The 13,559-nt window shown below is 41.0% G+C and overlaps 1 protein-coding gene across 9 annotated transcripts in view; it reads left to right on the forward strand.

The window, feature by feature from the left end:
• Positions 1-13,559, forward strand: part of LOC128692341 (actin-binding LIM protein 2) — a 510,921-nt gene that overhangs the window by 233,154 nt on the left and 264,208 nt on the right. Inside the window, exons 2-3 of one of the 9 annotated variants that reach the window (XM_070096400.1) lie at positions 9,034-9,054; positions 10,501-10,563. The exons of the other annotated variants lie outside the window; for them this stretch is intronic. Coding sequence (XP_069952501.1) covers positions 9,034-9,054; positions 10,501-10,563 — 84 coding nt within the window. The remainder of the gene's footprint in view (positions 1-9,033; positions 9,055-10,500; positions 10,564-13,559) is intronic. 9 annotated transcript variants of the gene reach the window in all.

Here is a 13,559-nt window from a genome sequence, read left to right on the forward strand (position 1 = left end):
GGGGAAGGGGTGTAAGTGTTGGGTTAGGGGGTGAGTGAGGGTAGGGGAAGGGGTGTAAGTGTTGGGTGAGGGGGTGAGTGAGGGTAGGGGAAGGGGTGTAAGTGTTGGGTGTGGGGGTGAGTGAGGGTAGGGGAAGGGGTGTAAGTGTTGGGTGAGGGGGTGAGTGAGGGTAGGGGAAGGGGTGTAAGTGGTGGGTGAGGGGTGAGTGAGGGTAGGGGAAGGGGTGTAAGTGTTAGGTGAGGGGTGAGTGAGGGTAGGGGAAGGGGTGTAAGTGTTGGGTGAGGGGGTGAGTGAGGGTAGGGGAAGGGGTGTAAGTGTTGGGTGAGGGGGGGAGAGTGAGGGTAGGGGAAGGGGTGTAAGTGTTGGGTGAGGGGTGAGGGTAGGGGAAGGGGTGTAAGTGCTGGGTGAGGGGTGAGTGAGGGTAGGGGAAGGGGTGTAAGTGCTGGGTGAGGGGTGAGTGAGGGTAGAGGAAGGGGTGTAAGTGCTGGGTGAGGGAGTGAGGGTAGGGGAAGGGGTGTAAGTGTTGGGTGAGGGGTGAGTGAGGGTAGGGGAAGGGGTGTAAGTGTTGGGTGAGGGGGGAGTGAGGGTAGGGGAAGGGGTGTAAGTGTTGGGTGAGGGGTGAGTGAGGGTAGGGGAAGGGGTGTAAGTGCTGGGTGAGGGGGAGTGAGGGTAGGGGAAGGGGTGTAAGTGCTGGGTGAGGGGTGAGTGAGGGTAGGGGAAGGGGTGTAAGTGCTGGGTGAGGGGTGAGTGAGGGTAGGGGAAGGGGTGTAAGTGCTGGGTGAGGGGTGAGTGAGGGTAGGGGAAGGGGTGTAAGTGCTGGGTGAGGGGTGAGGGTAGGGGAAGGGGTATAAGTGTTGGGTGAGGGGTGAGTGAGGGTAGGGGAAGGGGTATAAGTGTTGGGTGAGGGGTGAGTGAGGGTAGGGGAAGGGGTATAAGTGTTGGGTGAGGGGTGAGTGAGGGTAGGGGAAGGGGTATAAGTGTTGGGTGAGGGGTGAGTAAGGGTAGGGGAAGCGGAATAAGTCTTGGGTGAGGGGTGAGAGAGGGTAGGGGAAGGGGTATAAGTGTTGGGTGAGGGGTGAGTGAGGGTAGGGGAAGGGGTATAAGTGTTGGGTGAGGGGTGAGTAAGGGTAGGGGAAGGGGTGTAAGTGTTGGGTGAGGGGTGAGTGAGGGTAGGGGAAGGGGTATAAGTGTTGGGTGAGGGGTGAGTGAGGGTAGGGGAAGGGGTATAAGTGTTGGGTGAGGGGTGAGTAAGGGTAGGGGAAGGGGTATAAGTGTTGGGTGAGGGGTGAGTGAGGGTAGGGGAAGGGGTGTAAGTGTTGGGTGAGGGGTGAGTGAGGGTAGGGGAAGGGGTATAAGTGTTGGGTGAGGGGTGAGTGAGGGTAGGGGAAGGGGTATAAGTGTTGGGTGAGGGGTGAGTGAGGGTAGGGGAAGGGGTGTAAGTGCTGGGTGAGGGGTGAGTGAGGGGGATAACCCACATAAAAGAATCTTCAAGATAATTGAGTTTATTTGTTGTAACTGTAGCTCTTTCCCACCCACATCCGCCAACATCCGCCCACATCCGCCCACACCCGCCCACACCCGCCCACACCCGCCCACACCATGTAATGTGACACAGCACGCCCGTAACACCATATACACCCGCACATCCACACCTCCATCACACCTGTATATACACAGTACATCACATTGTATATATATCTTGTGAATATATTACGCTATATACATCGAAAGGAATATATCTCAGTGACTGATGTATATCTCATTGTGAATACAAATTAGAGGTGATTTTTAGCCTTGATGGCCATCGTGCAGTCGATTGGCTTTAAACCTAACAAACAGGCATTAAAGAAATTATTAATTGTTTGGTTTAATGCCTAGTTATTTGGACTATAACCATAATGTAAGGTTTAAAGCCTAGTTTGTTAGGTTTAAAGCCTATTTATTAGGTTTAGTCTATTTTGCTAGGCTTAAAGCCTAGTTTGTTAGTATAAGTGTAAGGTTTAAACCTAGTTTGGTAGAGTTAAAGCCTAGTTAGGTTAAAAAACCTAGTGTGTTAGGTTTAATAACCATTCCGGCTCCTGCCCCAAGAGCTTTGGTTTTAATGTTGGTAGCGGGTTCCTGGGCAAGTCTTAACGCTCTCCCTCGTTAAAAAATTCCCACAAATCATACGAAAAAAGCTAAATTATACGAGTCAGCATTACAACACAAATTATCCAACACCCAAGACGCCATAACATAACATGAGCGATATTATTATTATTAGTAGTAGTAGTAGTAGTATTAGTAGTCGTAGTAATAGTTGTAATAGTAGTAGTTGTAGTAATAGTTATAGTAACAGCAGTAGTAATAGTAGTACTGACAGTAATAGAGTAACAGTAGTAGTAGCAGCTGTAGTAATGGCAGTAACAGTAATAGTAGTTGTAATAGTAGTAGTAATAGAACATTAGTAGTAGTAGAACTAGTGTAATAGCATAACTATAACAGTAGTAATAGAATATTTATTTTTATTACTTTCATTATCACAATGAATACATTTATTCATCTTGTCAAGGATGGTGAATCAGTGTTAATGGTTATCAAGGATGGTGAATCAGTGTTAATGGTTATCAAGGATGGTGAATCAGTGTTAATGGTTATCAAGGATGGTGAATCAGTGTTAATGGTTATCAAGGATGGTGAATCAGTGTTAATGGTTATCAAGGATGGTGAATCAGTGTTAATGGTTATCAAGGATGGTGAATCAGTGTTAATGGTTATCAAGGATGGTGAATCAGTGTTAATGGTTATCAAGGATGGTGAATCAGTGTTAATGGTTATCAAGGATGGTGAATCAGTGTTAATGGTTATCAAGGATGGTGAATCAGTGTTAATGGTTACCAAGGATGGTGAATCAGTGTTAATGGTTATCAAGGATGGTGAATCAGTGTTAATGGTTATCAAGGATGGTGAATCAGTGTTAATGGTTATCAAGGATGGTGAATCAGTGTTAATGGTTATCAAGGATGATGAATCAGTGTTAATGGTTATCAAGGATGGTGAATCAGTGTTAATGGTTATCAAGGATGGTGAATCAGTGTTAATGGTTATCAAGGATGATGAATCAGTGTTAATGGTTACCAAGGATGGTGAATCAGTGTTAATGGTTATCAAGGATGGTGAATCAGTGTTAATGGTTATCAAGGATGGTGAATCAGTGTTAATGGTTATCAAGGATGGTGAATCAGTGTTAATGGTTATCAAGGATGGTGAATCAGTGTTAATGGTTATCAAGGATGGTGAATCAGTGTTAATGGTTATCAAGGATGGTGAATCAGTGTTAATGGTTATCAAGGATGGTGAATCAGTGTTAATGGTTATCAAGGATGGTGAATCTGTTAATGGTTATCAAGGATGGTGAATCAGTGTTAATGGTTATCAAGGATGGTGAATCAGTGTTAATGGTTATCAAGGATGGTGAATCAGTGTTAATGGTTATCAAGGATGGTGAATCAGTGTTAATGGTTATCAAGGATGGTGAATCAGTGTTAATGGTTATCAAGGATGGTGAATCAGTGTTAATGGTTATCAAGGATGGTGAATCAGTGTTAATGGTTATCAAGGATGGTGAATCAGTGTTAATGGTTATCAAGGATGGTGAATCTGTGTTAATGGTTATCAAGGATGGTGAATCAGTGTTAATGGTTATCAAGGATGGTGAATCAGTGTTAATGGTTATCAAGGATGGTGAATCAGTGTTAATGGTTATCAAGGATGGTGAATCAGTGTTTATGGTTATCAAGGATGGTGAATCAGTGTTAATGCTTATCAAGGATGGTGAATCAGTGTTAATGGTTATCAAGGATGGTGAATCAGTGTTAATGGTTATCAAGGATGGTGAATCAGTGTTAATGGTTATCAAGGATGGTGAATCAGTGTTAATGGTTATCAAGGATGGTGAATCAGTGTTAATGGTTATCAAGGATGGTGAATCAGTGTTAATGGTTATCAAGGATGGTGAATCAGTGTTAATGCTTATCAAGGATGGTGAATCAGTGTTAATGGTTATCAAGGATGGTGAATCAGTGTTAATGGTTATCAAGGATGGTGAATCAGTGTTAATGGTTATCAAGGATGGTGAATCAGTGTTAATGGTTATCAAGGATGGTGAATCAGTGTTAATGGTTATCAAGGATGGTGAATCAGTGTTAATGCTTATCAAGGATGGTGAATCAGTGTTAATGGTTATCAAGGATGGTGAATCAGTGTTAATGGTTATCAAGGATGGTGAATCAGTGTTAATGCTTATCAAGGATGGTGAATCAGTGTTAATGGTTATCAAGGATGGTGAATCAGTGTTAATGGTTATCAAGGATGGTGAATCAGTGTTAATGGTTATCAAGGATGGTGAGTCAGTGTTAATGGTTATCAAGGATGGTGAATCAGTGTTAATGGTTATCAAGGATGGTGAATCAGTGTTAATGGTTATCAAGGATGGTGAATCAGTGTTTATGGTTATCAAGGATGGTGAATCAGTGTTAATGGTTATCAAGGATGGTGAATCAGTGTTAATGGTTATCAAGGATGGTGAATCAGTGTTAATGGTTATCAAGGATGGTGAATCAGTGTTAATGGTTATCAAGGATGGTGAATCAGTGTTAATGGTTATCAAGGATGGTGAATCAGTGTTAATGGTTATCAAGGATGGTGATCAGTGTTAATGGTTATCAAGGATGGTGAATCAGTGTTAATGGTTATCAAGGATGGTGAATCAGTGTTAATGGTTATCAAGGATGGTGAATCAGTGTTAATGGTTATCAAGGATGGTGAATCAGTGTTAATGGTTATCAAGGATGGTGAATCAGTGTTAATGGTTATCAAGGATGGTGAATCAGTTAATGGTTATCAAGGATGGTGAATCAGTGTTAATGGTTATCAAGGATGGTGAATCAGTGTTAATGGTTATCAAGGATGGTGAATCAGTGTTAATGGTTATCAAGGATGGTGAATCAGTGTTAATGGTTATCAAGGATGGTGAATCAGTGTTAATGGTTATCAAGGATGGTGAATCAGTGTTTAATGGTTATCAAGGATGGTGAATCAGTGTTAATGGTTATCAAGGATGGTGAATCAGTGTTAATGGTTATCAAGGATGGTGAATCAGTGTTAATGGTTATCAAGGATGGTGAATCAGTGTTTATGGTTATCAAGGATGGTGAATCAGTGTTAATGGTTATCAAGGATGGTGAATCAGTGTTAATGGTTATCAAGGATGGTGAATCAGTGTTAATGGTTATCAAGGATGGTGAATCAGTGTTAATGGTTATCAAGGATGGTGAATCAGTGTTAATGGTTATCAAGGATGGTGAATCAGTGTTTATGGTTATCAAGGATGGTGAATCAGTGTTAATGGTTATCAAGGATGGTGAATCAGTGTTTATGGTTATCAAGGATGGTGAATCAGTGTTTATGGTTATCACTGTGAATATGGAAAATATCTGGGTGGATATAAAACTGTGTTGAAAAGAAGTTATGAAATGTTATGTAACACAAACATAGCAATAAAACATTATGTAACGCTTGCCCCTGCGGGTTTAGCTTGCAGTTTCATTATGATGACACACCACTACAAGGATTTCACGATTTTTATTACAGCAACATTTGAAAGAGATTATTAGTGTCTTGTCATTTCTAAGTTCCTGTGTAATAATGTTAGGCTGAAGTGTAAACTGAACTCACGAGTCCTGGTCAATGACCGGGCCGTGGGGGCGTTGACCCCCGGAACACCCTCAATACCGTGACTGGAACAATAGACAAATAACCCGCACATGAGAGAGAGAGAGAGAGAGAGAGAGAGAGAGAGAGAGAGAGAGAGAGAGAGAGAGAGAGAGAGAGAGAGAGAGAGAGAGAGAAAAGCTAATTGACGACATTTTGGGTCCAACTTGGACCATTCAGAGATAGGTATAAGGGTTGTCAGGAAACAGGATTAGTGTTTCCTGACGCAGATCTTAGTCATGTGATGACCCATTGCTGGAGGAACTGTTGGTCATCTGACCGAGGCCTTCTGCTGGCTTACCAGTCCACCCCCTTTAAAACTTATAGTTATCATTATAACCAGTATATTTATATAATACAAGAACAAGGATGGGAGAAAAGAGAGGAAGAAAAACAAGTAGAGTTTCATTAAAGAACGAGGCTATACCCAGCAGCAAGTTGTGGCATCAGTACGTGACTGACCATTTGCTTATTCACACAATAATTTATTTTACTCGAGAGTATGTAACTTTAAGTTAGTATAAATGTTAGGTTAGAGATTGTGAAATTCTTTGGGTTATTTGCAGCTTTTAGATGTATTTTGAATTTGATGACGTTGTTTAAATAGAACATTTCTGTTGTGATATAAAGATAGAAGTATATAAACCAGGTATTGTGGTGGTGATCGTTCTTGATTGTTGGGGCGCTGATGTTGGAGTTTGATAGTCTGAAACATTGAGATGATAGATGTGTTGATGATAGATGACGATGTTTTGATGATAGACGAAGACGTTTGGATGATAGATGAAGATGTTTGGATGATAGATGAAGACGTTTGGATGATAGATGAAGACGTTTGGATGATAGATGAAGACGTTTGGATGATAGATGAAGACGTTTGGATGATAGATGAAGACGTTTGGATGATAGATGAAGATGTTTGGATGATAGATGAAAATCTTTGGATGATAGATGAAGACGTTTGGATGATAGATGAAGACGTTTGGATGATAGATGAAGACGTTTGGATGATAGATGAAGGTGTTTGGATGATAGACGAAGACGTTTGGATGATAGATGAAGACGTTTGGATGATAGATGAAGACGTTTGGATGATAGATGAAGGTGTTTGGATGATAGACGAAGACGTTTGGATGATATCTGAAGATGTTTGGATGATAGATGAAGACGTTTGGATGATAGATGAAGACGTTTGGATGATAGATGAAGATGTTTGGATGATAGATGAAGACGTTTGGATGATAGATGAAGATATTTGGATGATAGATGAAGATGTTTGGATGATAAATGAAGATGTTTGGATGATAGATGAAGATGTTTGGATGATAGATGAAGATATTTGGATGATAGATGAAGATGTTTGGATGATAGATGAAGACGTTTGGATGATAGATGAAGATATTTGGATGATAGATGAAGATGTTTGGATGATAGATGAAGATGTTTGGATGATAGATGAAGATGTTTGGATGATAGATGAAGACGTTTGGATGATAGACGAAGACGTTTGGATGATAGATGAAGACGTTTGGATGATAGACGAAGACGTTTGGATGATAGATGAAGACGTTTGGATGATAGACGAAGACGTTTGGATGATAGATGAAGACGTTTGGATGATAGACGAAGACGTTTGGATGATAGATGAAGACGTTTGGATGATAGACGAAGACGTTTGGATGATAGATGAAGACGTTTGGATGATAGATGAAGACGTTTGGATGATAGATGAAGACGTTTGGATGATAGATGAAGATGTTTGGATGATAGACGAAGACGTTTGGATGATAGATGAAGACGTTTGGATGATAGACGGAGACATTTGGATGATAGATGAAGATGTTTGGATGATAGACGAAGACGTTTGGATGATAGATGAAGACGTTTGGATGATAGATGAAGATGTTTGGATGATAGATGAAGATGTTTGGATGATAGATGAAGACGTTTGGATGATAGATGAAGATGTTTGGATGATAGATGAAGACGTTTGGATGATAGATGAAGATGTTTGGATGATAGATGAAGACGTTTGGATGATAGATGAAGATGTTTGGATGATAGATGAAGATGTTTGGATGATAGATGAAGATGTTTGGATGATAGATGAAGACGTTTGGATGATAGATGAAGACGTTTGGACGTTTGATAAGATGAAGACGTTTGGATGATAGATGAAGACGTTTGGATGATGATAGATGAAGATGTTGGATGATAGATGATAGATGAAGACGTTTGGATGATAGATGAAGACGTTTGGATGATAAATGAAGACGTTTGGATGATAGATGAAGACGTTTGGATGATAAATGAAGACGTTTGGATGATAGATGAAGATGTTTGGATGATAGATGAAGACGTTTGGATGATAAATGAAGACGTTTGGATGATAAATGAAGACGTTTGGATGATAGATGAAGACGTTTGGATGATAGATGAAGACGTTTGGATGATAGATGAAGACGTTTGGATGATAGATGAAGACGTTTGGATGATAGATGAAGACGTTTGGATGATAAATGAAGACGTTTGGATGATAGATGAAGACGTTTGGATGATAGATGAAGATGTTTGGATGATAGATGAAGATGTTTGGATGATAGATGAAGACGTTTGGATGATAGATGAAGATGTTTGGATGATAGACGAAGACGTTTGGATGATAGATGAAGATGTTTGGAAACTAAACGAAGATGTTTGACTCATCTTTAGTGTTTCTCTTCGTTGTTTGTCATAGATTCCTACGAGAAATACACACAAGCTTATTATATGTGTTTATACGTATGTATTTATGCAGACTTAAAATTCAAGTACGAGTGGATGAATTTTGTTGCTGATTTTCTTAATTATACAACCTAAGATTTGTACACTGCGTATAATATACATTGTACATATAATACATAGTGTAGGTATATACATAATATCTTCAGTTTTTATACTGTAAGTACAGTATGTATAGTGTACGTACAGTTTATACAGTGTAAGTACAGTACGTATATACAGTGTACGTACAGTATATACAGTGTACGTACAGTTTATACAGTGTAAGTACAGTACGTATATACAGTGTACGTACAGTATATACAGTGTACGTACAGTACGTACAGTGTACGTATAACATTAGTCTTCTCGAATTTTTATTAAATCCAGGATAATACAATTGATTGATATTTTAATTACATCACCAAGATCAATATTGCAATATTCGTCTTACTGGACCTCAGTAATTATTACAACTATGTTTAACGTATTGTTTTTCTCTCTTCATTAATGCTGCCTTAGAGAATGACAGTGATGAGTTGGGTAAGTCAACTTCACATTTTTGTCTTAGAGTCTTCTGCATATTCTTCTTTAAGTAGAATTTACTAGTAGTGTATAAGTTTCTTGAGGAGGGGAAAGAGGGGACGGGTAAATTAACCTTATAGTTGTAAATAATGACTAAGGTCATACGTGATTTAAACCTGTATTTTTTTTAAGTATTTACAAGTTGGTTATATCTTCCGATATGTACGAGTACTTAGGATTTCCCTGGCGGCGATTTCTTAATGGATTTAACCAGTATATATTACCTCTAATAGTCGCTCAGATCTGCCAAGTCCGACAATCGTGCGGCCAGACGCGACACCATCCGAGTCACCCTGTTGTTAAATAGTCGACTATTGCTACTGAGTTTGACCCTTCAAGTAGAGTACATTATAGCTTATTTTACTGTTATATTAGCTTGCAGTTAGGCCTAACATGACCAGTACTGAACGTCTAAATTAATCAATAGAAAAGAGCCACATTTGCCGGTATTGAAGGTTCTTCAAGGCCTCTTAACGGCCTTGTAAACGGTTCTTAATTCAAGGAATTGGAGTTATCCTCCCCTTCCTTGGATCAAACCTGATTGCTTACCATTCCCTAGGCTCTGTATGACCCCTATTAGTGTAAAGCTTCCCGGGACCATCATGCAGAACCAGTATAGCGGTAGTTAGACGCTGATGGTAACTCAACCACCTGTCCATTTTCTAATGGACGGAGGATCGAGCCTCAACTGCTTGTCTCGCTGAATAACCCATATGAGTTTAACGTTTTATACAAAAAAAATAATAAATTAAATAAATAATCTTAGTAATTAGAAGTAATGGTATAAATTATTGCAAGAGGCGCTAAATAAAATATATAACAGACTTGACCCAGCTCCCACATACCTAGACTCAGTGTTCTACTCGAGCTTTCTGTAGTGGTTCTTAATTTCCAGCAGTTACAGTAATCTCATTGTGAACTTAACCAAACCATCCCTTGTTTGTGTGTATATATATATATATCTATATATATATATATATATATATATATATATATATATATATATATATATATATATATATATATATATATATATATATATATATATATATTAATAACTTCAGTTGGTAATTTAGAAAAATGTACAAAAATACATTTTTCTGCTCATTGACTTTTTTAAATTATAAAATATGTAAAATTTGATTTGAAATTTCATTAAATAACATAAATTACATGAATGAAATAAACGCAAAACGTAGAGCTTCATATGTAATTACAAAATTGACATTAAATTTCCATAAATTCTGTTAGAAAAAAACATATATTTTATACTTTGTAATAATTTTGTTTAGCAACAACTAGGTGGGTTAAATATTAAATTTGTGCATTGAGAATTAGGGTGATGAGAAAGATAGGGAATAATCCAGTGATACTTGTTCTTGGTGGCTGCCTGGCCCTGTACAGTTGCTGCTCAAGTGGAGACGCTCGACCTGGGTATGTCATGTAGAGGTGTGCTATGTTTCACAGGTAATGATCACCATGTACACCAACACTGTACTATTGTGTACACTACGTGGCTTGCTCAGGTGTGCACATTCTCTCTTGTATCGCGCCTCTACACCGACAACTTTTCTTTTCCACCATTGTTATTTTTTTGCTGTAAGACTTGCTTCCCTCATTCTTTTACATAAGAATCAAGCTTTATTTTTCGTGTAAGAATCTTGCATCTCATTTTCAGTGTTATTTCGTATTACGTTTTACTTGTCGGTGTAAAAGCATGTAACGCTCCCATTTTCTTTCGATTTTTCTGCATGATAAAACATTATAAACTAGCATGCAATTAATTTTTCGAGAGAAAGCGCCTAACAAATTTTAATAATTCTAAAAAGTGGATCAGTGGACACTACGATGCCTCATACCACAGTTCTTACACGCAAATATAATATAAAACAGTGTACATAACTGCACTTCTGTTCCATTAATTCGCAGTGGGAAGCAGTGTAATAATTGCCTGTATCTATTAAGAGAGAGAAATCGGTGCGATGCAAATTGTATTGGCATGTAGGTGGTTATCGGGGTCGTCTCCCCCGCAGGTGACAGCCGGGGTCGTCTCCCCCGCACGTGACTGACGGGGTCGTCTCCCCCGCAGGTGACTGCCGGGGTCGTCTCCCCCGCAGGTGACTGCCGGGGTCGTCTCCCCCGCAGGTGACTGCCGGGGTCGTCTCCCCCGCGGGCCAGTCCCAGACCAGGTCTGCTGGTTAACGGGACCTACGGTAATCTGTGCAATCAAATGGACAACAATTTACTGCCTTTTGTTGCAAACATCACGATTATGTAATGAAAATTTCACTATCTTGTGGTAGGGAAACACAAATGCATAGCTAATGTTTTAGACCAAACAGGCAGTGTGGCAACTGCAAGTAGATGTAGTCGTGAATTTGCAATTGCACGACCGCCATCTCCATCCTTACGTAATAAGAATCATATATGAGTGTTAATAAGGATTCTTACATCCGTACCTTCCAGTGGCGGGAGAAGGATGCTGTGTTGCCAGTGAAGGGCTCCTGATCCAAGGAGTTTTTCCTGAATCAAACCTGATTATCTTTCATCTCCCCAGATGTTATATGACCCCCATCTCCCCAGAGACGGGGTGGCCTGGTGGGTATAATAGTGGCCTGATGGGTACAATAGTGGCCTGGTGGGTATAATAGTGGCCTGATGGGTACAATAGTGGCCTGGTGGGTACGATAGTGGCTTGGTGGGTACAATAGTGGCCTGGTGGGTACGATAGTGGCCTGGTGGGTACGATAGTGGCCTGATGGGTACAATAGTGGCCTGGTGGGTATGATAGTGGCCTGGTGAATAAGATAGTAATCTGGAGGGTACACTAGTAGCCTGGATGGTACACTAATAACCTGGAGGGTACATTAGTGGCCTGGTGGGTACGATAGTGACCTGGAGGGTACGATAGTAACCTGGAGAGTACACTAGTAACCTGGTGGGTACACTAGTAACCTGGAGGGTGCAATAGTAATTTGGAGGGTACGGTGGTGAAAGTAAGTTGGGTACACAAGGCTGACCAGAGTTTTAGCAGTTGTCGTATACTATCTGCACCAAGAATCCACACTGTTGCTGTGTCAGAGAATACAAGGGTCTGCAACTTACGGGACTAACCTACTTCCACTAGAGAGCCCCTCCCGCATGTGACCACGCCTGCTACTGCTGCACCGCTCTGCTCCCTACATTGGCTCCACTATGAAAGGCTCTGTTCTTATCAAAGGTTCTCAGGTATTGCAAACGTTTTATCCATCAGCTCTGGTTTGTTTCATGGGGAAGCGGTAAATCCGTAGGAGTCGTACAGTGCTTGGGGTAGGAGAGTGTAGATCCAGTTCCGTGGATCAAGAGTCGTTCACAAGCACCATAGCACTTCCCTTGGAGGATGGGTATGGGGTGGCTACCCTCCACAGGATGGGTATGGCATGACTACCATCCACAGGATGGATATGGGGTGACTGCCATCCACAGGATGGATATGGAGGGACTATTATTATTACTAACTGTACAAGTTGTTAATTATGTAATTTGAATGCCTGAGTTGAGGTTACAAGTGACCTCAGGGTCATAGCTGGGTCACTCAGAATAATAAACACGTTTAGGTCAGAAACTCATTTGCTCACAACTGAAGGATCAGAATTCGATCCCGGGACGAGTGGAGACGTTGTGCATGTTGCCTTATACCTGCTGCCCCTGTTCACCTAGCAGTAAGTAGGTACCTGGGTGTTAAGTGACTGTTGTGGGTATCTGAAGTCTACCTGATGGGTGTTCCGGGGGTCAGCGCCCCCGCGGTCCAGCCCTTGACCAGGCCTCCAGGTGGATCAGGGCCTGATCAACTAGGGTAAAGAAGAGGATCAAAGAACCTCTATGAAAAATAGTCACAGTGGCTTTAATGGGTTATTCTGGGTCAACGCACGAGGCTAATATCAGAATAAAATCTTTACTGCCGAGATGCACGATAAGATTTGTTCGGATTTTTAACCCAGAGAGTTAGCCACCCAGGATAACTCAAGAAAGCCAGTGTCTGCAAGGCTCCATGTTATTCGTACACTACCAGATAAGAATACTCGACTCCCTAACAGTGGGGATTAAGGTAAACTCCCAGTATATACCGTATACTCTGATATACACCTCTGTGTATATACCCTGAGTGTTGGTAACTGGCATATTTACTCATGGTACGCTGGGTGCCTCCCTAGCCAATGGTGCAGACGTCTATCCTCACAGACCAGACACTGGTCTGTAGGTGGTCTGTGGTCCGTTAGGGAGGTATGGAGAATGCATAAGAACTACGCTCTTGCTTCACACACGGAGTGTCCAGGGTTCGATTCCCGACACAGGTGGAAACGTTGGACATGTATCCTTACACATGCTGTCCCTTTTCACCTAGCAGCAAGTAGGTACCTGGGTGTTAGCCGACTGGTGTGGGTCGCATCCTGGGGGACAAGATTGAAGGACCACAGTGGAAA

This window comes from Cherax quadricarinatus, chromosome 53, assembly GCF_038502225.1.
Source record: "Cherax quadricarinatus isolate ZL_2023a chromosome 53, ASM3850222v1, whole genome shotgun sequence".
Taxonomy (NCBI): domain Eukaryota; kingdom Metazoa; phylum Arthropoda; class Malacostraca; order Decapoda; family Parastacidae; genus Cherax; species Cherax quadricarinatus.